The sequence below is a fragment of the Bos javanicus genome, chromosome 9 (genome assembly GCF_032452875.1).
Source record: "Bos javanicus breed banteng chromosome 9, ARS-OSU_banteng_1.0, whole genome shotgun sequence".
NCBI lineage: Eukaryota > Metazoa > Chordata > Mammalia > Artiodactyla > Bovidae > Bos > Bos javanicus.
This window is the reverse complement of record NC_083876.1, coordinates 26,405,039-26,432,562: the sequence shown is the minus strand read 5'-3', so window position 1 is coordinate 26,432,562 and position 27,524 is coordinate 26,405,039. Positions and strand designations below refer to the sequence as shown.

Here is a 27,524-nt window from a genome sequence, read left to right as displayed (position 1 = left end):
TTAGCTTCCTAATTGAAGACGGTAGCCTTTTTTCCAAGGTTCCCTTCCCCGATGCCAAATACTCAGCAGATCAATGCCTGTCTGAAATGTCATTGTGAATAATGTTCATCACTATCCTGAGCATATGCTTTTTAGAATTCCTCCAGACTGGAGTACTTGGAGGGAAAAAAATTTCCACATATCAGGAAATTAGTTTCCTTCCTTCCACCAGTGCTCATTATTTGACTCAATAATTAAATGAAGGAATACAAAACTATGACATCTGAGGGGATATACATCAAGAGCTTTGCTGTGCTCCTTCACAGATACTTGTTTCAGTGATCAAAAGCTTCCCTGACCACAGGGACCTCTGTCGCATGTTTTGGTAAGGATGCTCTGATGTGTGCAATCCCAGTTCAGTGCATACAGGTTATCTACCCTGTTCTTTTGTAGCACGTCATCTTAATTATACCTGGTGTGTTGTGTTCCTGGTCTTGGTTCCTGAAACTGGTCTAAACAAGTTTTACTTACAAAGTGTTCATGCAACTTTCCATGGAATTGGCTCAATATTTTTCCCTTGAAACATTTTTCTGCTAGTCAGCAGGAATCCAATTTTAGACTCTTAGGCTCTGGGCTAATGAAAAGTGAATTAGAAGTTGATTGGCACAAATGCAAATGTTAATCCATTAATGAATGACCACAGTTCTTTTTCAAGACCTAAAATAATTTGTTGTAGATTGCCTGGCAATTAACAAATCTCATACATAAATGCAGAACAAAGGAAAACAGTAATGTAATCATTTGTAAGGCACACTGTATGAATCAAGAATCCACACTGGAATCTGGAACCAATCTGACGGACCATTTTGGAACGGAAATCTAGTCCAAACTGCCTGCCTTTGGAAAGTCACCCCCCCGCCCCAGCCGGTGAGGTCCAGTTCTGTTGTCTTTGCCTCATGTCTAAAGCATCTTTATTTTGTTTCAGCTGGCAGGGTTCATCTACGCCTGTTATGTTGTGAAATGTATAACTGAAGAAGAGGACAGCTGTAAGTATGAAAGCTCTATCCTGTTTCTTTCAAGTCCAGAGCACCTTCTGTACTGCCTCTTACCTACACTATCTGCTTCTCAGAGGATATCCCTTAACACATCATTAGAACCAGGGACTAAGCCCTTTGTACGCATCAGGCTAAAGTGTTTTTCAAAAAAGTATCCAGCATACAGATAACTAATGGGTGTCACCCAGGACTACAAATCACAGCAATCAACAATTTGTAGTAGTTTCAAAAATTCCCACAAGAACCAACTTCAGATTAATTCAAGAAATCATGAAACCAAATGTTGATAGTTCCTTTTTGTTCCTGTGTGTGTGCTAAGTTGCTTCAGTCGTGCCCAACTCTTTGCGATCCTATGAATTTAGCCCACCAGGCTCCTCTGTCCGTGGGGATTCTCTAGGCAAGAACACTGGAGTCGGTTGCCATGCCCTCCTCCAGGGGATCTTCCCAACCCAGGGATGGAAGCCACATCTCTAACGTCTCCTGCATGGGCAGGCAGGTTCTTTACCACTAGCACCACCCGGGAAGCCCAGTTTTGTTGCTATAATTTGATACAAATGGCAAGAATGTTACCTGAGTCTCAGTATTTAGCACTACTGCTTAATCCAAAGTATAGAAGGCAGGGCCCGCTCACAAGCCTTGAAGTGGCTCCACTGTCCTCTACTCTTCTGAAAACTGGCAGATAGAAAGTTTCACTCTTTCTTGCCCCAAGGATCTGAAAGAGGAGGACTGGAAAAAGTACTTCAGTGATATCTGGGTACTTGGCCATACAGCTATATTTACTCTGAGGAAAAATCAGAGTTGGGGATCATTTTTCTTGGTTTTCAAAAATGTTCATAATGACTGGGGTATTGAGACAGTAGGGGGAAAGATGATAATCCACTGCTCTGTTATAGGATGATCCAAGGAAAACGCTCAGAGAAACATGTGTTTCTTCTTCACTTTCCAATCATAGTAGAAAGAAGGAGGCTGTATCAGATGTTTCATTTAGAGAACACACGGTCTCAATCACACTTGCACGTGATGTAAAATCAGGACTATACAGCACATAGTTTATATTATGCTGTGTGCAAAAGGAAATGATAGTCATTTACAAATAAGCATTTACAAAATACTCCTCAATGTGTGAAGCGCCATGTCAGTCTTTGAATGTTTTTAGATGAATGATATGCAGTCTTTTACCTCTAGGAATTAAGGATTTTGTAGGGGAAAAAAACATGTGAACAAATAAGTCTAATAAAACTCTGTACAGTGTATAGTGTGGGGAGATAGAATAGGAATCGGGAATGGTTTCATAGAGAAGAATTCTCTTGAGTTTCGTCTTGGAAAGTAAATAAGTATTTGTTGGGTAGCTGATGCAGGACTAAGGTGATTCCAGGCAAAAGGTGAAAAAGCATCAAGACATGTCACAGCCTGCCATGCTGAGGGCAGAGGAACCAGGATAATATGACTGAATTACACCCTGTGCTGGAAGTGGGCACCCAGAGATGACTGGAACATCAAGCAGATGAGACAGCAGAAAAATGGTTACAGCAAAGTAAGGAGTCTGCACTTTATTTTGTATAGCATGATGGCAAATCAATTGGCAGTTAATAGAAAGAGAATAACAGAATCAGAAACGCAAACACATGAAACAAAACATTATGAAGGAGAGACTTGGATGGGTGGATCAAGATTAAGGAAAGGGAGACAAATTAGGACACCATGGTAAGGACTGAGATGAGAAGATTAGGGTCTGGCCTAAGACCAGCAATGGAGAGGGAAAGGATATGTATGTTTTTAAACATAAAGATAATACTCAATGATGGGTTAAAAGGAGATTGATGGATTTCTGGGTTTCTGACATGACTGAACATGTAGATGGAAATGTCAGTTGAGGAAACTAGAACAGGAATCCCAGGAAACTCTTTTAGGGAATTCGTCCCTAAGTCAAGTTTTAGTCAAAGCCATAGAAATGAAAGGAGGTGTGAAGTTACAAGTATCTTTTGGAAGACAAGGCGTATCTTTAAACCATCTGAAAAACTTTTCCATAATGCTTATTCTTTATATATATTTTGACCACAGCTCCTTATTTTAACCACAACTCACAACTTCTTGTTTTTATTGGAATATAATTGCTTTACAATGTTGTATTAGTTTCTGCTGTACAATGAAGTGAATCAGCTGTGTGTGTGTGTGTGTGACTGACTCCCCACTACATCCCACCCATATGGGTCACCACACAGCATCAAGATGAGCTGTCTGCCCTATACAGTAGTTCCCACTAGCTATCTGTTTTACACATGGAAGCATCCATTCATAAATCCAATCTCCCAATTCTTACCCCCACCACATCCACCCATTCATTCTGTCTGTGTCTCTATTCCCCCCTTGCAAACAGATTCATCAGAACCATTTCTCTAGATTCCACATATAACGATTAGTACACAACATTTGTTTTTCTTTCTGACTTACTTCACTCAACTTAAGCGCCTATATTAATCTAAATTGCAAGCAGCCTTATCATTGATAATTTTTCTCCTTGTGGTCTTTTTGCTTAGTAAAATATAAACTACTTTGTTTTATATTGAAGTAGGGCAGGAGGAGGTGCCAGCTCCCTAACTGCCAAATTAGTTAAGTCTCCATTCCTAAGGGTCTCACAAGGAACAGAGGATGGTTTGGGTTCTGTAGCTGTGCTGGGACTGGACTGTGCAGATAAGAGCCTAATCATGCACCTGGGAGACTGAAGTATCCGTGACGTCAGGAGGGTACTGACGTATCCTCAGTCTGTCCTCAGTTTTAATATCTGAGGCTCAGCAGCAATTGCAGCCAGAGAGCCTCGGAGGCACCAACCTCGAGGGAGCTACAGTGAGGGTTCAGGCTCCACGACCAAAGACTCAAGACTCCACAAAATAGAATAAACCATCGCTGAACTAAAGGGAGTCACTGCAGGCACACCAAAAGCCGAAGATTTTCTTCCTTATTTCTCCTTTTAAACGGTATCTCATGTACTTCTCTAGAGGCCAGTTTGATAAATATTTATCGAGATACTTTAATGCAAAGTTGTTGTTATTTCCCCAATGAGAACATAGGGCCTTGAAGCTGACATCTCTGACCCTTCGGCGATCTAAGCCGGAGCCCCAGCCTGGCAGGCCGGCTGGCGGTGCAAACTCACAGGACACCACTGCCATCTGCTGAGCCTGCCGGGGGATGACGACCGCCCTTGGAGCCAAGATTTCAAATAGGAAGATGTGGCACTTCAGCCCCCGTGGACCAGCCCCCTAGGGCTGCAGTGACAAAAGTGTAACAGACGGGGCGGCTTAACCAGCAGATCCCCGCGTTCTCACAGTTCTGGAGGCTAGAAGTCCAAGATCAAGGTGTTGGCAGGGTTGGTTTCCCCTGAAGGCTCTCTCCTTGGCTTACAGAAGGCTGAATTCTCACATCGTTCTCACATGCCCCCTTTTTTCTGTCTGTGCGTACGCCCATGTCTCTTCCTAGGCTTTAAGGGCACCAGTTTTATCGAATGAGGGCCACACTTTCTTATGGCATCTTTAACCTTCTGATGTCATAGTCGCTCAGTCATGTCCGACTTTCTGTGACCCATGGACAGTAGCCCGCCAGGCAGCTCTTTAACCTTAATTACCTCTTTGAAGGCGCCTCTCCAAATACAATCCACCTAGGGGGTTCGGCCTTTAAAAGATAAATCTGGAAGGGGACGCCATTCAGTCCCGAACATCCCATATCTAAAGATTAAACACGTACACACAGAGGCACACAGCGTGAGGCTACGGGCTATTTGAAAACACCTACTGGGAAGAGAGTGGGGCTAGCTTCCGCTCACTGGCGCCTCAAAGGCCTGCAGGTAAGAGGCTCCAGGCGGTAACAGCGGCCTCCCCGCCCATGGCTCGCCGCCGGCAGGCAGCGGCTCTGGTTGGCATCCCCCGCCGCCGGGCAGGGGCGATCTGCCTTCAGACAAGAAGCTCCTGGCCAGAAAAGCTGGGACCTGCTCCAGAGGGTGCGCCCTGACGCTTGAACCTTATGTGACTGGGGCAACCATCACAAGATACTTTGCTACTTTTGTTAGTGAAAAGGCAGTGGTATGTCTTAGGGAGAAAATTCTTTCTCCGGGGGAAGTGGTCATCCCTCGCTGAGCTGTCTTTGTGGTTGGGCTTTTCACTCTATCATGCGTTGCCAACCAGAATGTTTTTCCTTAGAACCTCAAGTGTTTTCCATGCCTCTCTACTTGTTCTCTCTGACAGTATTTTGTGAAAGAAATAAAAGGTTCCCAGACTTCTGGTCTGGTGCCTTTTATTATACTTGTAACTCTTCTCTCCCTCAATCTTCAGCTTCTCTGCACGAGAGTGCAATGTCCACTTTCAATGATAGAACTAAGAACTTATGGTGCTAGGTTAGCGCTGTTAGATGGGACAATGAAAAGGAAAACGCAGCTGTGGAGAATATCACTGATCCATAAGAGGGGAAAAAAGGCCAACATGATTTCTAAATTTTTATTATGTGTTCTTAATAGTTCTTGCCTTAATAGTTAAAGTAGAACTAAAAATAAACATTAATCCTCTGGAAAATGGATCCATTTTTCTAAGTGCATACTAAGTCGCTTCAGTCGTGTTTAACTCTTTGTGACCCCATGGACTGTAGCCCGCTGGGGATTCTCCAGGCAAGAATACTGGAGGGGTTGCCATTTCCTCCTCCAGGGCATCTTCCTGACCCAGGGATCAAACCTGTGTCTCTTCTGTCTCTTGTTTTGACAGGCGGGTTCTTTACCACTAGCACCACCTGGGAAGGCAACATTTTTCTAAGTACTCACTATCTTTTCTAAAAGAGACTCAGTGTGTTTGCAAATGTTATTAAATATTCAAATCATCCGGGAAAATATGCAGAATGCCATTTTAAAATATCCTAAGGGGGCTTATTTTGAAAAAATATTTAAAAAATTAATTCTAGATTTTTAAACTTGTAGATACACATGTGCATGAACCTACCAACCAAGCACAGATGCATAAAATCCTGTCCTGACTTCTCCAAAACAAACTGGCCTTGGGATAAAAGTCATAATCAATTTATGGAACCTTTCATTTGAAAAGCAAACCACAGGAAATTATTCACTTCTCTGAGGCTAATAATTTTCTGTTATTTTTGTTTGATTTTTCTTCTAAAGCCTGCTGGCCTACACTTCTGTGTATTGAACTCTGTTCTGCATGCTTTGATCATTTTCCTAGTTTGACAGGATCACTGAGTTTGGATACTATTCTTTGAGCACAAGACACACTCTCCCACCTCTGAGGGTGGGAGGAGGTGGCAAGGGAGGAGTACTCATCCATTAAAAAAAAAAAATTGGTTCTTTCTGCTTATAAAGGGATGTAAGTTACTGCAAAATGTAGAGAACCTACAGATGAAAGAAAAAAAATTATTTCACAATTTCAAATTCTGGTTCTCAGTTAACATTTGGGTATATGTCTCCTTTATTCCTATCTTTTTCTGTCTCTCTATCTGGTTTCCAGGGCCATTTTATACATTCGGCTTGGTAACCTCAGCTTTCTTTCTTATTATTTATAAATCACTCATCAAACATAACCCAAGGGGTAGGCAATTAGCAGTTCAAAAAAGGTGCGAAGTTCCTGAGTGCCAGGTTGACAGGTAGAGTTATGAGAATGATTTGCCTATTTTACTTCACAAATATCATACTCAGTCAAATGAAAGTATAATATATTATTGTTTTGTTTACAACATGTGTTTTGCAATTCTGAAGGTGACTGACTGAAGTAATCTTGTTTATATCTGCCAGCCTACCACAAAGCCAAAATTTGTCTCTTCTTTCCCCATCTCTGAACAGAATCACTCATTATTAGGGTTTGGAGCCCCAGACTTCGGATGCTACTAATCTCTAGCTGGTGCCCTGCAGAGCCACAGAGGGGCCAGAGTAGAAGGTGTCACTTTGCTCCTTTCCCAACCTTCCAGAGCAGGAGCTCTGCATTTGTTAAATTTTACAGCTCCTGATTCGGCTTCAGACTTCTTATGAACTGAGAACACTGCGGAGTTTGAAATGATGGAAAACTACTGCCTACTGCTCTATTCCAACACTTTAATTTTATAGACCCATAAAGATTAAACAACTTGCCCAAGGTCACTGAGCGTTCTCGGTAAACTTCTGACATCACACAGGACATACTGACTCCCTCAAGGGAAGACCGTGTTAGGGGGTGTCACTGGGGGCCACACCTATCTTGACCACTGCTATAGCCTCCACATCTAACCTATCCCTCAGTAAGTATATGGGAAATAAATGAATCAACCAATTAGCTCTCCACTAACATCTCCTGGACTATATGGAAACTCCAAAGGAATGTTGACACTTTGGTAGACCCCAGTGTATTCTAAGTAAAAAAATAATGAATAAATAAATAATGAATTTATAATAAATGAATAAATAAAGCAGATTTCCTTATTTTCTACAAATGGAAGAAAGCTGGGGGGAGAAAGATATGCTGCCATAAGTAAAAACAAAAGGCAAACTAGATGATCAACACCTAAAACAAATACATACACGTGTGCCTCCTGTCAGTGACACGTGAACTCCTACTGGTGACAACGGCCCTCCCTAATTGTGAGACAATTTTTACAGTTTCATCTCCCGATTAGTACTAGTCTTTTCGGCCAGCTGTTAAATTGCTCCCTCTTGTGGTCACAGAAGAGAAGACATAAGCGCTTTATTTTTAAAGTTGGATATTCAGGTCCAAAACCCAAGAAGAGCAGAACTGAAGAATGTGCTAACCGTCGGACAGTCGCACTCATCCGCCAAGCTAGTCAGGTCATGCTTAAAATCTCGCGTGCTAGGCTTCAGCGTTTCACAAACCAAGAACTTCCAACTGGGTTTGGAAGTCCAAACCTGGTTTAAAGCTGGGTTTAAAAAAGGCAGAGGAACCAGAGATCAAATTGCCAACATTCGCTGGACCACAGAGAAAGCAAGGGAATTCCAGATAAATATCTACCTCTGTTTCATCAACTATGCTAAAGCCTTTGACTCTGTGGATCATGACAAACTGTGGAAAGCTCTTAGAGAGATGAGAATACCAGACCATCTTAGCTGTCTCCTAAGAAACCTGTATGTGGGTCAAGAAGCAACGGTTAGAACCTAGTATGGAACAACTGGTTGTTCAGGACTGAGAAAGGAGTACAACAGGACTGTCTGCTGTCGCCATGTGTATTTAACCTGTACACTGATGATATACCTATCATCATAAATGACGGGCTGGACGAGTCCCAAGCTGGAATCAACAGACAGGTGGGAGAAACATCAACAACCTCAGATATGCAAACAATACCACTCTAATGGCAGAAAGCGAACGGGAACTAAAGGCCTCTTGATGAGAGTGAAGGAAGAGAGTTAATGAGCCAGCTTAAAACTAAATACTGAAAAAACTAAGATCATGGCATCTAGACCCATTACTTCATGACAAATAGTGGAAAAGGTGGAAGTAGTGACAGATTTCCTCTTCTTGGTCTCTAAAATCACTGCAGATGGTGACTGCACAATGAAATCAGGAGACAATTGCTTCTCATCAGGAAAGCTATGACAAACCTAGACACTGGGTTGAAAAGTAGAGACATCACTCTGCTGACAAAGGTCCATATAGTCAAGACTATATAGTCTTCCCAGTGGTCATGTATGGTTGTGAGAGCTGGACTGTAAACAGAACGTCAAAGAGCACCAAAAAATTGACGCCTTCAAACTGAAGGTTTGGTGCTGGAGAAAACTCCTGAGAGTCCCTTGGGCAGCAAGGAGATCAAACCAGTCAATTGTAAGCAAAATCAACCCCAAATACTCACTGGAAAGACTAAAGCTGAAGGTGAAGCTGCAGTATTTTGGTCACCTGATGCTAACAGCTAACTCACTGGAAAAGTCCCTGATGCTGGGAAAAATTGAGGGCAGAAGGAGAAGAGGGCTTCAGAGAATGAGATGGCTGGATGGCATCACCAATGCAATGAACATGAACTTGGGCAAACTCTGGGAGATGGTGAGGGACAGCGAGGCCTGGTGTGCTTTAGTCCATGGGGCCACAAAGAGTCGGACATGACTGGGCGACTGAACAATCAAAATTCAGGTCCAAGTTGAGTCTTCTTTAACAATTACTTCTCATTTTGTCCCTCTTCTCTTAGCGGCTACTCCATTATACTTCATAGCTTTTTATACACAAACATACACACACATACATGCACACTAGGATCATTCTTAAATAAATCTAATGTTCCCAAGGGAATCCCAGGTGGCTCAGTGGTAAAGAATCTGCCTGCCAATGCAGGAGACTCAGGAAACACCAGTTGGATCCCTGCGTCAGGAAGATCCCCTGCAGAAGGACATGGCAAACCACTCCAGTATCCAGTATTCTTGCCTGGGAAATTCCATGGACAGAGGAGCCTGGCAGGCTACGTTCCATAGGCTCGCAGGGAGTCAGACGTGGACACAACTGAGTGACTGAGCACACACACCATGTTCCCAAGTCAAAAATATGGGGGAAGAAATTGATTCATTCTCTACCCTTTGTTGATTCGAAGCAATCGGGCCCATGTTTCTAAAGAGTCAATATTGTTGAGGTTAACAATATTCAGACCAGCAAAGGAGGCCCTTTAACTGGGGTATAATAAAGGAGGTGTATAATGCAGAAAACCAACATAACGCAGTAGATAAATAATATCCAAGTTGTTTTAATCCGCCTCAATGGAAAAGAAAGCTAGCGCTTGTGAAAGGCAGGAGAAGTGGTGATATTTACAGAAAGGATTAAAGGAAACATCTCCCACTGTGATTATTTTGCCTCTTCCCATCCTCTAACACGTGTTCTGTACCCGTTTCCTCACCATCTCTCTCTTCACTCACATTGATAATGACATGAGAAGGAAAGCAGCTAAGTGGCAGAAAGATAGGATGTTTTCAGCGCCAACATACATACTCACAAATAAAGGAGATGGGATCCTTTAGTCCTGTCTTGAAAGAACAAATGAGAGCAAGACAAAGAGCTGGCACAGGGAACAGACGTCTGAGAGCCCTCCAATGCTGATATGCGCTGAGAAAGAAGACTGTACACTCAAAGTCAGGCTTTTGATAAAGGATGCTGGCAGTTGCCAAATTCATTACAACCAGTTCTGCTTTAGCGGTGGCTGTGGCATCTAATAGGAACAGAAGGCCAGGCTTGGCTATCTCCTTCTTAACAGCAGGGGGACTAAAAGCACTGCCTCTCTAAAGACAAGAAGGCCACCAGGTATACGGAACGAAAACATCTGAGCAGAGCTGCCTTACGCAGAGCAGTTAAAGACAGCCTTGTAAAGAAGCAGCACAGGGCAAATCCTCCATCCTGCGTGACATTTAAACGAGGCTGCTCCAGCGGCAGAGAGGCAGGCAGGCCTCCACGGGGGTGGGTTGGCATTGTGTGGCAGGGAGTGAAGGAGAAACAAACTTAAAACTCACAGGAGGTGAGGTTTGTTTAAATAATAGAAAGTAATTAGGCTGAAGACAAAAATCAGTGATGGCATTTTATAATTACAATTAATTTAAAGGTTAATTTCCTTTGGTGCTAAAAATCTTTATTTAAAACATTTACCAGGAAAGGAAATGAGGATGTTACTATCAAGAGGCATAGAGTGCTTCTGGGAATCCATGCCTATTATCACTGGAAAATTAGGTTAGGCCCAAAGTGGGAATTTCAATTCATTTCTGTGTATAATAGATGGCGGTCTGGCCTCGGAGTCAGCAGGTCTGCCTTAGGGCAGAGCGAGATTTGCATTTTTTGTTTGTTTGTTTGTTTAGGGGATTAATTGCAAATGTTTCCCACAAAGAATCCTGGTTTATACATGAACAATCCTGACACAAAAAGAAAATTGGATATGGTTTGCTGCCTTTATAACTAATGGAGTTGATGCAAAAGGAATTCCCAAGAGCACAGAGGCAAAGGGATGCACACAGTCACTCATCCATACACCTTCATCACGGAAATAAACTGAGTAGGAACGACAGTATTTCTGTGGGCTCCAAGCCCATCCACCCTATTTTTCTCTTCCAGCTCCCACTTTTTTTCATCACTCTGTTCCCCAATTGGGAACAGTCATGTCTTGAGTCTCAGGTTCCAACAGACCTATTCTTCAGTTCATCTCCCTAGAAACTTTGCTCAGTAAAATTGATGCATAAGAGCAGCAACAGCCAGAGGGGGAACAACTCCTTCACTCGAACTTTTCCCACTCATTATGTCTTCACAGGTTAGTTCATTTTAAATGTTCTACAGCTATTATCAGTATGTAAAACAATCCCACAAATATGGAATCGTGAAGATCATAGACCATTGAACAATATTAGCAATCACCTGCTTTAATCCCTTGATTTTACAGCTGAGGAAAGGAACACTGACTTGCTCCAAGTCAATCACTTAGAGGCGGTGCTGGGAGCGGAACTTGCCTCCCGGGTCCAGGTATACTTTACACATCACTTCACCGTGAAACTCGACATAGGTTCTTCTGACACCTTTGTCAAGTAGCCACTCCACATGGAAGGCTGTGTGTTAGTCACTAGGGATGAAGCAGACACTGCCTTTGCCCCCCTGATGCCTACAACCCAGAACACAATCCACACGAGGAAATACCAAAGTGTGATGAGCGTTCAGATAAGCAGAGTGGGGATGAGAGGACTTACCCCAATGGTGCCTCATCCAGTTAAGAGGACTAGGAAATTCTTCCCTGAAGAAATGACATCCCCACTAAAGGATAAATCAGAGGGATGTGCACAATTTAACAAAAATAGATGCGCCTTTTCTTAAAAGGATAACTTTTTCACCCATATTGACCGAATGGACCCCATAATTCACACAGGAATCATCTTATGTGTTTTTAATGAACCCCACATGGAAAGCCTAGTTTCACCTATCCCAAATAGCTAGGAAAATGTTAGAGTGACCACTGGGCTTCCTCATACCTGAAACTGCTATCACTGTTCTATTAAGATGATTAATTTAGGTTTAGTCCTCCTTTCTGGAGGCTGAAAAATAATGCAAAAATTGTGTAACCAAAAAGTACAAGGGGAGAAACAGTTCTCTCCTGGGGATTTTAGCATCCATGCTTTATTTTTCATTTTCCCAAATATGGATACATCGATGTCCTACACCCTAATTAACACCTGCATTTAAGTGGGCTGTGCCTTCTAAATATATCCCAGATGTCAGCTGTGAAGACATAGCCAATCATGTCTAACTAGCCTGCCTAGAGCTTGTAATAACTGCTCTCTCCAATTTCGACTGAAAGACACGTCACGTATAATTGAAAGCCATTCTCTAAGGGAAGAACAAAACAGAGACTGGTGTATCTAATCCACCCAAATGCCACGGCACAAAGTGATGCCAGGAACTTTGAAAATAAAGGTCATTTTATCACACTCCGCACATGATTCCACATCTATTCAAAGTATTAAAACTATCTGAATACACAGTTTTCTGACTCTAGCTGTACAAACTCTTGACCATCTCACTTCTTAACCACATTTGTCACCACTCACTTCACCACCACCCCCATAGTTCCCTTCACCAAGGAGACTCATTTGGATCACCTTCACTATGGAGGAAAAAGGCGTCTCTAAAAATCACCAGTTCTAACATTCTCTGCCTGACTGTAAACTCTTATTTTTACTCCTTTTGTTCTCCTGCCTCCCTCCTGGAGGACTCTGTCTTCATCTTTATTTAGGAGCTTCCCTCCATTGGAAGTTTTGTTTATCTTTCTACTCATCACCTCTCTCCCGGATGCATAAGAACAGTGATGCTCTTACAGGCATCCTTGGTTTTTCTTCCTTGTGTTCTCCTCCATCAGGCTTGGATTTCCAATATCCTTGCCGGATGCAGCTCAGATGCAGCGTCTCTACCTCTAATCCAGGGCTGCTGCACAACAGCTGGAGAGAGCCCCTAAGCCCACCTGGGTGCTCCCTCTTCCCAGCACAGCTTTCCCTCCTCTCCCACTGATGGTGTGACACAGTCGCCATGGGACCTGCTACAAACCCTTCCAAGTACCTTACGCCTAGTACCCAAACCTGAGAAAAACCAAAGCTACCAGACATCAACTCATCCCATTTTCCCCTCAGAACCTCGAGGGTTCTCCATACCAGCAATTATCCTTCTGTCTTCTAGAAAAGTGAAAGTGTTAGTCACTCAGGTGTGTCTGACTCTCTGTGGTCCTATGGACTCGGACCCGCCAGGCTCCTCTGTCCATGGGATTTTCCAGGCAAGAATACTGGAGTGGGTTGCCATTTCCTTCTCCAGGGCATCTTCCTGACCCACAGATCGAACCAGGTCTCCTGCATTACAGGGAGATTCTGTACCATCTGAGCCATGTCTTCTTGAAACCCCGCCCAAATCTGAGAGGAATGGTTAAGCTTTTCTTCTCCAAAGCTATCCTTCCACCTAGCCTTGGCCTCATTCCCTCGGCCCAATCCAGGAGACAAGCTCTTCGTGTCTTCATGCTCACTCACTCCACTCGAAATTTCCTTTTCCCTACTCATGGGTCAAAGCTTCACAGACTACAAACCAAATCAGGTCCAGCCTCTCTCCATCCTTTAGGATAAGATACAAGGTGATTTCCAAAAAATATTTGAAAAATGGAAACTCAGTTCTAGGTACCTTTTTTTTTAAATATATACAATATCTTTCCTTTTTTTCTACAATATACCACATGGGTTACTCCTATCGCTTGCCAGACTATAGTTAATCAACCAAGTGGGCATCAGAAGGATTTCCATAAACCTACCTCAGCTTCTGCTGATGACTTCCACACTTTCCTTATTCCACACTAACTTCAAGTAAATTCTAACACAAAGTTCTCTTCTCTGACCCTTACTTATCTCCATCTACTTTCCTGGCCTGAAAAACTCCCATCCTCTCAGTACAGAAACTAAACATATAAAGCATACTTCAAATCATTCTTTCTGTATACATCTCTTGCTAAGAGAGATGAAAGCCCACATCCACCTGCAGCGTATCCATGAAACACGTGCCTCTAGTTGTACACATACATAGCCCTGTGAAGCTGGGATTGTTTTATCTCCACTTCACAGAGGAAGAAAGTCAGGCTCAGAGCAGTTGTGAGCTGCTTGTGAGTACAATGCTAGTAAGAAGGGAAGGCACGGCTGAGCCCAGGTCTTCTGACTCCCAAGCCCTCAGTCTTCCCACTACTTCACGCTTTGCCTGTGATGCAGCCAGCGGTGGCATTACACTCCTAGAAGATGATTCAACAGCAAGACCCTTGTCTCAGCAGAAAACCAACATGTGTTTCTTCAAATCTCACCTGAGGTCCTGGCCACACTGAGAATCAGCAAAAACAAGCAAAAGTGAAAAGACGAAAACAGTTTATCAAGTGGAAATGTGTACTGTATTTTCATTAAGTTTTTAGAACCAACAGCGTAGTTACTCAAATGATCTCTAAAGAAATATTTCCTTTGTAGTTTTTAGTATACTTAAATGTGTCCACCGAGTTAAAACACTGAAGATCCGACTGTGATACAACTAAGAGAGAAACATGGAAAACACAACCTGAAGATCCTGAGAAAAGGTTATTTTCTGAACAAGGTTAGGAAGTGAAGCATCTGCTGTGATCTAGCTAATAAGTCTCATTTCATTCAATGCATGTTTCGCCTGCTGGAAGCTCTCTGTAGTATCACACTTTAGTGACTTTTCGGGCAACGGTGGAGTAAAGCACCCCTACCTATAAAGGATGTGTTTTCCTAATCAGAAAAAATAAAACGTCCACTCAGAGATGTAAATCCAGACTGAGTACACCGAGCTCACAGAAGAAGCTGAATTGCTGCCTCCAAGTAAGTCTGCATGGGAGGAACAAGGGGTTTTTTGGACTTCGACTGTGGTTGGTTATGCTCTGAAATTCCTTTTGTGCCACTGGAGATAAGTACCCTTGGAATCCTTACCTGCAGAGATAATGGATTTACACTCTATTTTCATAGGCCCACGGAAATTCTTTAACGTCTTTCAATGAGCGCTTCCAAATATTTAGGCTTAGCTTTCTGTGAGCTGCCTTTTAAAATTTCCCCCCATGGTATTTTCCAGCTCTATCTCCAAAAGAGTCTGTTGACTAGTGGCTTTTGTCATTAATAACCAAGGTACAATTTTATATTACAATACCTCCCTGCCAACATGTATTTTTTAAAAAGCAGCTTTAGGTTTGCTGAACTCAGTGTTCATGATTAAAAGGTTTAAATAAAAGGGAAGCTCACAACAGGGGACATATTTGATTGAAGAATATTCCTTCAAAAAGCATTTTTCTCTTACTTGGTAATTTCTAAATTCCACTATTATTAATGTTATCAAAGCATAGTTATTAAACTGATATGGCACTTTACTAATTTAAAATAACTGGGCATCCCTGTGCCTCCACAAGTCAGTAGATAAAAACATACCCATACTGCAGATAGGAAAACTAGGGCAAAGAAAAAACCAACTGCAAAGAAAATAACAGTCCTGAGTTGTTTTAAGAGAACCAAAACCAAACTGCTCCAAAGAGGCAAAGATCAAACAAGTACAAATTTTCTTTTGTCACCTCCTACCCAGTCATGTACCTCTATTTAGAATGCTATGAACTTGCCAGAAAAAACAGTATTTTCTCTACCAGTTATCAACATTTTTGCAACATTTGATTGCAATCATCAATGGATGATCCCTCTCACCCTAGTTATGTTGATGCTAAAGCAAGTCCTAGCGTTCTTCCTTCCATTCATACCGACCAAAGAAACCAGAATGGTGCTTTCTTTCCATTGATATCCAAAAGATTTCTTTTGTCTCACAGGATCCAAGCAATTACTGACATTCTACATCTTCTATAAAAGGTCTTCTCTTAATTATCATTCAATACCTTCTGAAGAAAGGGTAAATGCACTTAAATTTCACTTAGAAATTTTACCAACATCTTCCATACTTAAATCACCTGCCTTTTTTCAAAACAGCCTAAAGAGTTTATTCAGTAAATATGGCTTCCATGAGCCAGACATTGTTCTGGGTTCTGGAGCCACTGTAGTACACAGTAAATCTCATGCAGCTTACATTACGGTGCTGAGATCAACAACAAATAAAGTAGATTCATAATATGTCAGGTGGAGATGGGTTTCAATGAAACACAATAAAGCTGAACGAGGAAAAAGAAAATTCACCTCTACAGTCCCAGCAAGTCTCCAATTTGTCTCCCACCAATTACAATTATAGTTCCTGTTTCCCAAATGTTTTCTGGTCCCTGCTGCTCATATATGCCACGTACATACTACATTTTCTAATGAAGCCAAACACAAGCTCCCTTCTCTCAATTCTTTTTGTTCTGTTAAAGGCAGCAACACCCTCCCAGACAACAAATTTTGAGCTATAAGCCAAACACCTAGTTGCTATTATTTGCTCACTAAGTCATGTCTGACTCGTTTGCAACCCCATGGACTGTAGCCCAGCAGGCTCTTCTGTGCATGGAATTCTCCAGGCCAGAATACTGGAGTGGGTAGCCTTTCTCTTCTCCAGGGGATCTTCCCAACCCAGGGATTGAATCCAGGTCTCCTGCATCGCAGGCAGATTCTTTACCATCTGAGCCACAGGGAAGCCCTATGGTCCTATAGTTGTTCCAAATTAAACATTTCCTTTCTCCCACACTGCACAGTTTAGAAGAATTATAAAGAAAATCCTGAATTCTTAAGGGTTTTTAGTTTTCTTCTTCCACACCGCATGTCTCACCCAGGGCTCTACACCCCTCATTTTATCCTCACACTAATAATATAAGTGTTATAATTCTTGTGTAAGAGAAGTTAAGTGATTTGTCTAAGGCCACACAGCCGGCAACTGGTCAAAGCAGTATTTGAATCCTGATCCTTCTAACATCAGACCTCTGTTCTTTTCATTACACTCTAGATCTCCATATCATGGTTTCAGCTACCTACAGTCAACTGCAGTCTGAAAAGAATAAACAATTCCTAAGTTTTAAATTCTGAGCCATTCTGAGTACTGTGATGAGATTTCACACCATCCTGCTCTGTCCCTCCAGTAACATAAGTTACTGTCCAGTAAATATACTGTCCAGCATATTCATGCTGTGTATGCTACCTATCCATTAGTACAGGGGGAAAAAAAAGGCAAAGTATTGCGTAGATACAGGGTTCAGCACGGTTCGTGGTTCAAGAATCCATTAAGGACCTTGAACTGTATTCTGTGGATAAGGAAGGACTGTTGTACTAGTCCACTTCTGACCAGAAGAGAAATTCTGCCTCAGTAAAAGGGTTTTAATGATTAAAAAAAAAATAGAGAAGGATTAAATCATAAGAGGATATAGAGGCACCTTCAAAGCATATAACTAACTGAAAGAAACCAATCAGAAAAGGCTAGAAACCATAGGAGTCCAGGTATATGACATTCTAGAAAAGGCGGGTTGACTCAACAGCTTGGAGTTGGGATCATTTGGAGGTACCTGTCTGGGTGTTGATGCTGATTGTCAGCTGGGACCTCAGCCACCCTGTTAGCCAAAATCATATCCAAGGGTCCTTTGTTGATCTCTCCACGTGGGCTAGTTTGGACTTCCCAGTTTGGGCATGACAATTGTGTTCCTGAACAGCAAAGGGAAGTGCATGACATTTACTGGAGACAGTAAAAAGGTCAATGGTTGCTAGAGTTTAGGGGAGAGGGAGGGATTAAAGGGCTTCCCTGGTGCCTCAGAGGGTAAAGAATCTGCCTGCAGTGTGGGAGACCTGGGTCAGAAAGATCCCCTGGAGAAGGAAATGGCAACCCACTCCAGTATTCTTGCCTGGAGAATCCCATGGACAGAGGAGCCTGGCTAGCTATGGTCCACAGGATTGCCAAGAGTCAGACACGACTGAAGCGACGCAGCAGGAGTGCAATGCAGGGATTAAAAAGGCAGAACACAGAAGATTTTTAGGGCAGTGAAACCATTCTGTGTGATACCAAAACTGTGGATACATGTCACTACAAGTCTGTTGAAACCTACAGAATTTAAAACCAAAGTGAACCCCAATGCAAACTCTGGACTTTGAGCGCTAAGGATGCGTCAAGGTAGGTTCTTCAGTTGTAACAAGTGCGCCACGCTGGTGTGGGATGCTGACAGTAAGGGAGGTTGTACCCGTACGTACTGGGGGTGGAGCAGGGCACAACTCTCAGTACTTCTCAATTTTGCTGCAGACCTAAAACTGCTCTAAAAAATAAAATGTCTTTTAAAAATAAAAAGATTCCCCCACTAAACAGACATCATGGATTTTATGTCCTGTGTTCCAATTTCTACCTCTAACACTTAGGATATTAAAAAGAGAATAAAAGCTAGCCAAACTTAAACCACCAGAGTAAGATATTAGAAAAAAGTAAAGATATCCTCAAACATCTTAATTCGCTTTCTAGGTTCCTCTCTTTCTCCTTCCTGTCATCTATCTTGTCAGCGTTTTTTGTCGTTTTGCCTCTCTTGGCCCCACCACATGACCTCCAGTCCAGGAATGAAGAAGAAAAAACAAAGTTTTTCACGGCACTCTTAGTGTGAATGTTTGCTGCCACAGTTACAAAATGCACTAGTATAAAACAACCGTGATTACACTCATGGACTGCATGCTAAGAATCCAGACAAGGCACCTCGAGGACAGCTGGTCTGTAACCCCCGGTGTCAGAGGCCTCAGCTGGGGAGACAATGCCAATGCTGGGCTGACTCAGCAGCTTGGGGCTGGGATCATTTGGAGGCACGTGTCTGGGTGTTGACACTGACTGTCAGCTGGGACCTCAGACACCCTGTTCGCCAAAATCATATCCAAGGGTCCTTTGCTGATCTCTCCACGTGGGCTAGTTTGCCCTTCCCAGTTTGGGCATGACGGCTGTGTTCCAAAAGAGCATCCCTGAAGAGCAAAAGCAAGGAAGTGCGTGACATTTTTTTGATCTAGCCTTAGAAGTCATAGAGTGTCACTTCTACCACACTCCGTGGGTCCAAGTGGCCACAAAGTTCTTCCCAGGTTCAACAGGAAGGGATAAAGACCCAAACCACAGGACAGGTCGAGTGTCAAGATCACACTGTAAGCAGACACGGAATTCAGGAGATCTTGCTGCAGCCATTTTGGATAATATAATCTACCATAGTAACTCTTGTTATATCTCATTGTACCTCAAAGATCTAGGTGTGTATGGCATTTGAATGTGGCTTTTTTTTTGCTTATAAGTATGTGTAATGCTTTTATAATGCAGTAAAATTCACATAATATAAAACATAATATTTTCACCATATTTAACTCTCCAGTTCAGTGGAGCTAAGTGCATGCGCATAGCTGTGCTGTGCTGTGCAACTCTCGTGATCATACATCTCCTGAACTTTTTACCTTCCTAAAATGAACCTCTGTCCCCATTAGGCACGAACTCCCCATCCATCCCCCGTCCCCACCCCACCCCACCCCGCTGTCCCTGGCATCTATCAATGTACTTTCTGACTCTCTGAACTTGACTGTTCTAGGTATCTTGTATAATATGTCTGCACCAAGTGTATATCGGATGCATCTGAATCCTTGGTTAGAATTTCTTCCATATCTATTTCTGACCATCTATTTGGGATTACAAACCACATGATGGCAGGGACACCTGTGCTGAGCTAATTTACATCACCTCCATCACAGCACCTTGTACTGTGGTATAATATTATATATTATATTATTACCAATATATGTATATTGGTATATATATATACCAGGATATAATATTATTACCAATAGTAATTGCTGATAGATACATGCACTTGAGCTATCGTCATTTTTTTACATTTGCAATGTGTTACAGAAAATCTCCACACTAACCACAAAGACATATAGCATCTTAATTGTGCAAGTGAATTTTATTGCTCCAATTAAGTCTTGGTTGCTTCAAAGGAGTATATAATTTTTTCTCCCAAGTTAATAGATTCATGTAAAGCAATAATTGAATCTCACAGTTGGGGGTGGGGGAATCACTGCCTTGAAGGAACTATCTTTTTGTCTCCACAATTAGCTACTTCTGGTTTAATAGATTATTAAAAAGGTTTATATTAGTAATCTGTATAAGACCTTGAACATGAATATGTATCTCTTCTGAAAAGTTGACTAACTATAGCAATTGTCCCTTTCTAGTTGATTTCATAGGTGGCTTTGATTCTTACGGCTATCAGGGGCCTCAGAAGACATCTCATTTACAACTGCAGCCTATGTACATGTAAGTGCTTTACTTTGGCAGTATTCTTCTGGGATACTAAAAGGTGATTAAGCAAATGTTATTGTCGCACAAAAGAGATGGCATGTGGCTTTCCTTCAGTCATGACTTACCTCCAATACTTTCTCCTCTATTAATGTTGTTTTGACTGAGATAACTCTAATAACACTTTGTTCATAACTTTTACAAAATTTATCAGGAAAGCCATCTCTAAAGTTACTTTTTAAAGTATTCTTACATGTGTATCAACTACATAGCTAAAAATTCAATATATAATTTCTTTGAATTACCCAAAAGTTGTATATTTTGACAATGATATGACATTGTAGGTAGTTGTACGTAACTATATATAAGCTGTATGTCCTCATTTTCCCAGTACAGTCCTAGTTTACATGCGTTGTTCTGGTATACTTATTACCAGCACTCCCTATGAGACTTATAAGTGTTCTCTTTTGGATGATAAATGACGTAATAATACTCTTTAACATTTTTCTGGTGTGAAAAGTGAAAATGAAACCAGAGTATTAAGACTTAAACTTATCAGACCCTTGACTCTAGCACTCAGGAGAGCAGACATACAATCGGAGCCTGATTTTTATATCTGTGTTTAGGCAAATTCCCTTGGATAACAACTGATAACAAATTCTATATATCAGCATCAGGTGATATGCTGAATTGCAAGCGAAGATCAAAATAGAAAGTAAGCTTCCAATTCATTTCGAAATGTGAGCTTCTCTCTTTGAAGATTCGTGTTTGTTGTCGTTGTCCTCCACCATTCAGTCATTTTAGCTTTTAATATTGTTAGTGTGTAGGATGATAAACACATTTTGGGGAGTATTTCTCCTCCAGAGAGATTAAAGTAATCCTTATACATCCCCTTTTAAGCTTCTTTTCACAAAGGGAATGATCTGTGCATCATGCTGCATTTTGTGTGTGTCTCTTGTAGTTCCCCAAAAGCACTCAGAACACCACTCATAAAACAGACTTTATCAAGTTCAGCAGTCAGTCAATACTATATGTCATTCAAAGCATCCCTTCTGTAAACAGGATATCACACAACCCCTCTTTTACATTCCCAAAACCACTGCCCTAATTCAGCTATTCATTAGCTGAAGTTTTACAGTCTCTTTATTTTACAACCCCTATTCCCATTCTTCTATGTAACTATCAGTTTAATCTTCTTAAAGTACCACTCCAATTGTGTTAGACCTTTCCCCAGAAACTATCAAAAAACTCCTTATTGCCTACTAAACAAAAAGTCCAAAATCCATATCAGAACTTGCAGATCTACTATGACCCAGCCCCAAAATTTTATGGAAATATTATCTCTGCTCTTCAACTTAAAAACCTCTGAGTCTCAACTGGATGCAGATCATGCTGAGAGACACCAGGAAAATGCAATGATTTCACATTTTACAATGTTAAGAACTGCTTCCTGACCTCAGCTTCTCTCATGTTTCACACATACTCTGATGTCTCCCCTTATCTACTTTTAACAGGCCAACTAAAACTCTTGCCATCCACAAACACGATGTGTATTTTTTCAGCTGTCCATGCTATTGTTTGACACCAAATGTCTCTTCCCAAATTCTACTTTTCAAATCCCACTCTCCTTCAAATTGTATCTTAAAATATACTTCCTTTATGAAACATTTCTAAATCTTTTTCCTTTGATATTTCTTTTTGCTTCTTCCCCATAATATAGTTGTATTTCTATTTATACCATAAGGTTCCCAGCCTCCCAGAAGATTTGATAGCTTAAATAAAAAATAAGTCCTTTATATTCTTTACCATTCTTCTTGATATTATATCAATAATATACCCTTGTATAAAGTGTTCTATTAAAAACTAAAAGCAAAGCAGTAAGAGGCAGTGGTTAAGATGAGCTATGGAAGGTAGACTGTATGCGATACAATTCTTTATGACCTTGGACCTGTAACTTTATCTAAATAACTTTATTCTCACCAAGCCTGAAAATGAAAGTGTTAGTCACTCAGTCATGTCCAACTCTTTGCGACCCCATGGACTGTAGACAGCCAGGCTCCTCTGTCCATGGAAATCTCTAGACAAGAATAACTGGAGTGGGTTGCCATTCCCTTCCCTGGGGGATCTTCCCTCCCCAGGGATCAAACCTGGGTCTCTGCACTGCAGGCAGATTCTTTACCATCTGAGCCATCAGGGCCTAAGTTTCCTCAACCGCAAAACAGAGACAACAGCCTATGTACTTCATACAACTGCTCTGAATTTCTATAAAACAATGCTTGTAGAGAATTACAACAGAGGACATGTCACATACAAGACACTTAATAAGCAATTTATTAGCTGTAGGAACAATGCTTATGTTAACCAATATTACTCAGGAAAAGACTTCCTCAACTCAAATTAACATAGACTGTATTTTCATTCCCAAAAGGTTTCCTCTGTAAACAATGTATCACATCTTATGAGCCCAAGTAACATGTAACAATATGCTTGTGCTCAAAAGTAGACCAGAGTATCTGTAAGTCCTGCAATTTCTTGCTTCTAACAAATCACACATTTTTATCACATAACATTACACTGTGCTGTTCAGTATGAATGATCAATAAAGATTAAAATATAATAAATTGGGTATAATCATTATTTAAGGATAAGCTCTGATAATAACATGAGAATGCTAATTATATGTAATCAAGAATATATTTTCAAATCAGGCATTTATAATTCTGTTTTCTTTAAAGAGAGGACTCTTCAAATTTAATGTCCAGAAAGAAATTCCTTGAAGACAGAAACTTCTCATGATTTTATTAAATACTTTTAGTGGCAAACCAAAAGTAATAAATTTTTTTTTCCTTACTGCCTGAAAATGGTTAAATTATATCAGAGTCTTCAAGTCCCACGGCTCATGAAATTAATGTTTAACAAATCACCAGTCAAAATACTACTCCCATCACTTCTACAAAGCATCCCCTAGCAGACCTCAAGTACTACAACACTGAGCTTTTATTTTACAGACGAGGAAACTGGATGAAAGGAAAGGAAAACACGGGTCACGCATCTTGTTAGTTATGTGGCCCCAGTTATCAGGCAGTGTTCCTGATCCCTTACTTTTGTTTGGTTTTGTTTTTTCCAAATTCTTATGTGGACTGTGAGTTCGCCCTGACATGTCATTCCCTGACTTTAAATTCATTTATCTTTCCTTCCTCACACTAACGTGGCTGCCATGGTTCCATACCTGCCTGCACCCTCCCCTTTTACTGCGTTCCCTTATATTCCGTTTTGGTTTCACATTATGTGGTGTTGGATGAAGAGCTTTTTCAACTGTGTAGCCCTCAAAAACAATCATTGGAGAGTCACTGCCTATTAAAATCCCATGAAAAACTAACACCGATTCACGTATAAACTCCATTCCCTGCTGGGAGGCAGAGACCTGAGCCTCTCCTGTGTCTTTGTCCTGTGGTGGGCCTTCTCCTGTCAACCTGCCACAAACAAGTCTCATAAAGTAAGAGTAATTTAACATCATGGGCCAGGTCAAGCACTCCCATGATATTATATAGCAACTGGAAATAAAAGCAGTTCCTTAGAAGGAAAACAGATGCTTAAAAGCAATGCGCAATTTTAGCTGTGCGGTTTCCACTATACCCAGCAAATCTTCAATGGCTCAGAGCCTGGACAAGGCTTTGGAAACACTACCCCTAACTGACCTCCATTCATAGCTGTGTTTTAGTTTCTGTAGTCAATGAATAAACAGTTTTCTTTTTAAAAAGTTATGTTGGGTGCTCGCTTCGGCAGCACATATACTAAAAATTGGAACGATACAGAGAAAATTAGCATGGCCCCTGCGCAAGGATGACACGCAAATTTGTGAAGCGTTCCATATTAAAAAAAAAAAAAAAAGTTAGGTTGGGTGAATATTCTTGATATATAATTCTTTGGATTATCTATAATCCATCTCAAAGGGAAAAGTTTTCATTAATTTTTCTCTTACAGTTTGGAGGACTTTTTGAAACCAATAATGGCTATGAAGTTCTGCACTTAACATTCCCATGTTTGCAGGTTAATTTGCTAACAAAGTAGCTGCTTTGACTACCACTGACCTATGTGCCGAAGCAGGTCCACATCTATTGGGCTCCCTGTGGCGTAAATGTGGGAATATCCCACGCAGTAACAGGCCACCATTTGAAACGAATGCATTCTTTTTGGCAGCCTAACTGTACAGCAATACATAGTCATTTGCCCCCAGAAAATGGATTTTAAATTACCATAGCTGGCCTCTCTATCCAGAAGGTTGCACTGAGGAAAAAGTTGAGAGGAGGAAAACTGTCTATTTAAAGCACAATTTGGGCTTTGGACTTTTTTTTTTTTTTTTTTGGTTTACTCTTGCGCTTGGAGAGGTGAGCAAAGGGTACTGAGCTCTCACCCTTGATTAAAAACATCTTTTTTCTCTCTCTCAGGTCAAAATAACACAAATGGCTTCAGTACATCAGCTCCTGGACCTTTCAAAGAACTTGTTTCGCGGTGGCCTCCTGCATTTTTTGAAGAGAAAGAAGCAACTAAGTTTAATACATACTAACAAAACATAAAGCCTCCACATGCACTGGAAGAGACACGCACGCTCACACACACACACACACGCACGCACGCACACACCAATTCTACTTGGCCTCCTCTTTCTATCTGAAACAGACAAGTATGCAGGACACGCCCCTCGTGGATTTCCGGAATGCAGGCTCCTTTCTCCCAGGTCTTTGCAAAGTTCATAAGGAGACGTGTTGGCGCCCTCTGCTGGCCGTCACTAACTCCTCTACAGCCCAGCCGGGCGGCCTCTGCCAGCTGCAAAGTCATCCAGGGCACAGTAGTTTGAGAGCCCTGTCTTCTGCCCTCCATATGTCTTGATAGCACCACGGCTATGTAGGCAATGTAATTGCAAAAACAAACACACAAAACATACCATGATGACCTTGTAACCGAAGTCTGAAACGGCAGGTTGTTTGCCCTAAAGGCTGTACCGTACATACTTGCCTTAACCCACCTAAGTTGTGCGCCTGAGAGTCCTCAGTGCAGACGTCCCCAAGTCACTTCCTTTAGGCTAACACACTGCTGTTAATTCCGAATGAGTTCAAGTCTGTGTGTGTGTCATGTCAAGAAACAAGACTGCATAGCTCAGCAGCTCCAGTGTGTCTGTGTACGAAAACTGCCAGCTGTCAGCCAAGTGCTTTCACCATTGAGCCTCCATGGTGGCCAAAAAGAGACAAGTAATAGTAACAAAGTAATAATCGTCATCTTTATAATTCTTCAATAAGGTCTTCTGAGGGGGTTGGGTGGGACAAAGCAAAACATATTAATCTACTAAACTCATTAATCTCCGGGGAAGCAGAGAACAGAAACGGCTTAACTGATTTTCTTTATTGCACTCTAGGTGCTTTTATAAGTATCTACAAATGTCTTTTACTAACACAGAAACAGCTGTGGATTTCTATCAACAGAGGCCAACTGAATATGTATTAGCTATGTTTACTCTTTTATATCTAATTCAAATGGAAGCCCCTATGTAGGTGAACTTTTTTTCCTAACTTCAGCGTACGAGATTATTTTTTGGGTGGGCGGGGGGAACAATAGTTACCTTGGTGAAATATCTGAGATCTCTTTGTGGTAATTGGGGGATCTGTTGTGTGTTAGAGTGTATTTTAATCCTCCTGTATTATTGTGGCAGAAAAACTGTGCTGTTAATGTAGTTGGCAACAAGATGCCTTTGGAAACTTAATAGTAGGTCAATGTGTTTATGGAATATTCTGAATTCCTAGGACATTTTGTTCTATATATTCAAGCATTATTTGATTTTCATTAGTGAAAAACATAATTAGCTCAGGCTTGTCAGGAACTCAGATGAGTCATTTTCTTTTTGGTCCACCTGAGACACTAAAATCAATTTCTTAGGACTATTAATAATACACCATCTTTAAATGCAGTGAAATTTGGACTTGAAAAGTTATAAATTGGCATGGAGCAACTTTTTCTCTTGGTTTCTATGAAGTTTCAGTTATTGGGCTAGCCTACTTTGAACGTTAGCCCATCCAAAGCTACATAAACCAGTCCCATTACTGTGCCTGCATGGGTGTCTGTGATCTACACACATATGCATTTGAAGATAACAAAGGAACAAAGGTTACTAGTAGAACATAAACTACAAAAAAAAAAAAGTTCCAGCACTTGTGCTTGAATTTTCTCAGTGGTTTGTATATGTTTGTCCATATATACATGCATAAAATATACAGTCACAAACATGTCAGTGAAACCTCATACAATGATTTTATAGTGACATGCATGTTTAACGTATGAGAAAAATATTTACCAATGTATCATCCTTTGATTCTTACAATATAAATACTACACATGCCAGAAATTATTCTAATGTGACTATTAACATGAGGTTTCACTGTACATTCATGCTGTGATGAGACTCCACCCTTCTAAGACATGTATATGGATAGAGGTTTAAATGCACAGAGAACAAAACTCTCATATTCCTGCTTTACGTTGCAGCCAAGTTACCATCTAATCACTACGATCATCACCACCAAAATTTTCAAAACCAGTTGTTGACTACTAAACAGGAATCAGTGAACAGGGAGCACAGTAGTGTGATTCTATCTGGAAAAACATCTAAGTTGTACAGCTGTATCCTCCTCAAAATCCGGTGAAGAATGCTATTTTTCTAGGCTGAGCTTTTGTTATAAACCTAATATTCAGAAGGCAAGAAGTTACAATCCTGATGTGTCTTTCTTTCTTTTGCATTTGTTAATTATGAATGTATTTTTAACAGAGTGATTTTTTTGACTTACTAGTGTAATTTGCATTTTAAAAATAAAAGGAAAAACAACTAAGTTTCTGAGCCATCCCTGAAAGTCCATGTTCCTTCTCAAGGTGTACCTGATGACGTCACTGACAGGGAAACCCTATTTCAGTGACATGGAGGCAGAGCTGATGTTCTACACTGTACGGCAGTAAAAAGGAATTGCCAGGTCTTGGTACTATTTCAGCTCAATCACAGGTAACATGCACTTTCATTATCTCCTCGCACTAAGGGTTCTTTTACAAGACCTTCTGGAATAGACTTGCTGTCATTTGGAGAACTTTTTTTTCTATCCCTCCTCTATTTGGAATTCAGAGTTAGCATCCAGCTAATAGCTGGATTATAGAGCACTATATTTAAAAAACCTTACATTAACATAGGGAGGCTTTTTCATTTTTGCATGTCAAATTATTTAAAATAGAATAATTTACTCATTTACTGCCCCTCTGA

The 27,524-nt window shown here is 41.1% G+C and overlaps 1 protein-coding gene and 1 non-coding gene across 3 annotated transcripts in view; both read left to right on the top strand.

Annotated features, from left to right (window-relative positions):
- Positions 1–27,106, top strand: part of NKAIN2 (sodium/potassium transporting ATPase interacting 2) — a 1,168,326-nt gene extending 1,141,220 nt beyond the window's left edge. Inside the window, exons 5-8 of one of the 2 annotated variants that reach the window (XR_009738411.1) lie at positions 965–1,025; positions 20,164–20,245; positions 20,854–20,942; positions 24,676–27,106. Coding sequence is in view for 1 of the 2 variants with exons in the window: in XM_061427380.1 (XP_061283364.1) it covers positions 965–1,025; positions 20,164–20,245; positions 24,676–24,685 (153 nt within the window). In the remaining variant the exon portion in view is untranslated. The remainder of the gene's footprint in view (positions 1–964; positions 1,026–20,163; positions 20,246–20,853; positions 20,943–24,675) is intronic. The other variant, XM_061427380.1, reaches the window with a different exon arrangement.
- LOC133254541 (U6 spliceosomal RNA) lies at positions 23,998–24,105 on the top strand. The gene has a single exon (XR_009738712.1). It is a non-coding gene; the product is annotated as a U6 spliceosomal RNA (small nuclear RNA).
- Positions 27,107–27,524: the final 418 nt, after the last annotated feature.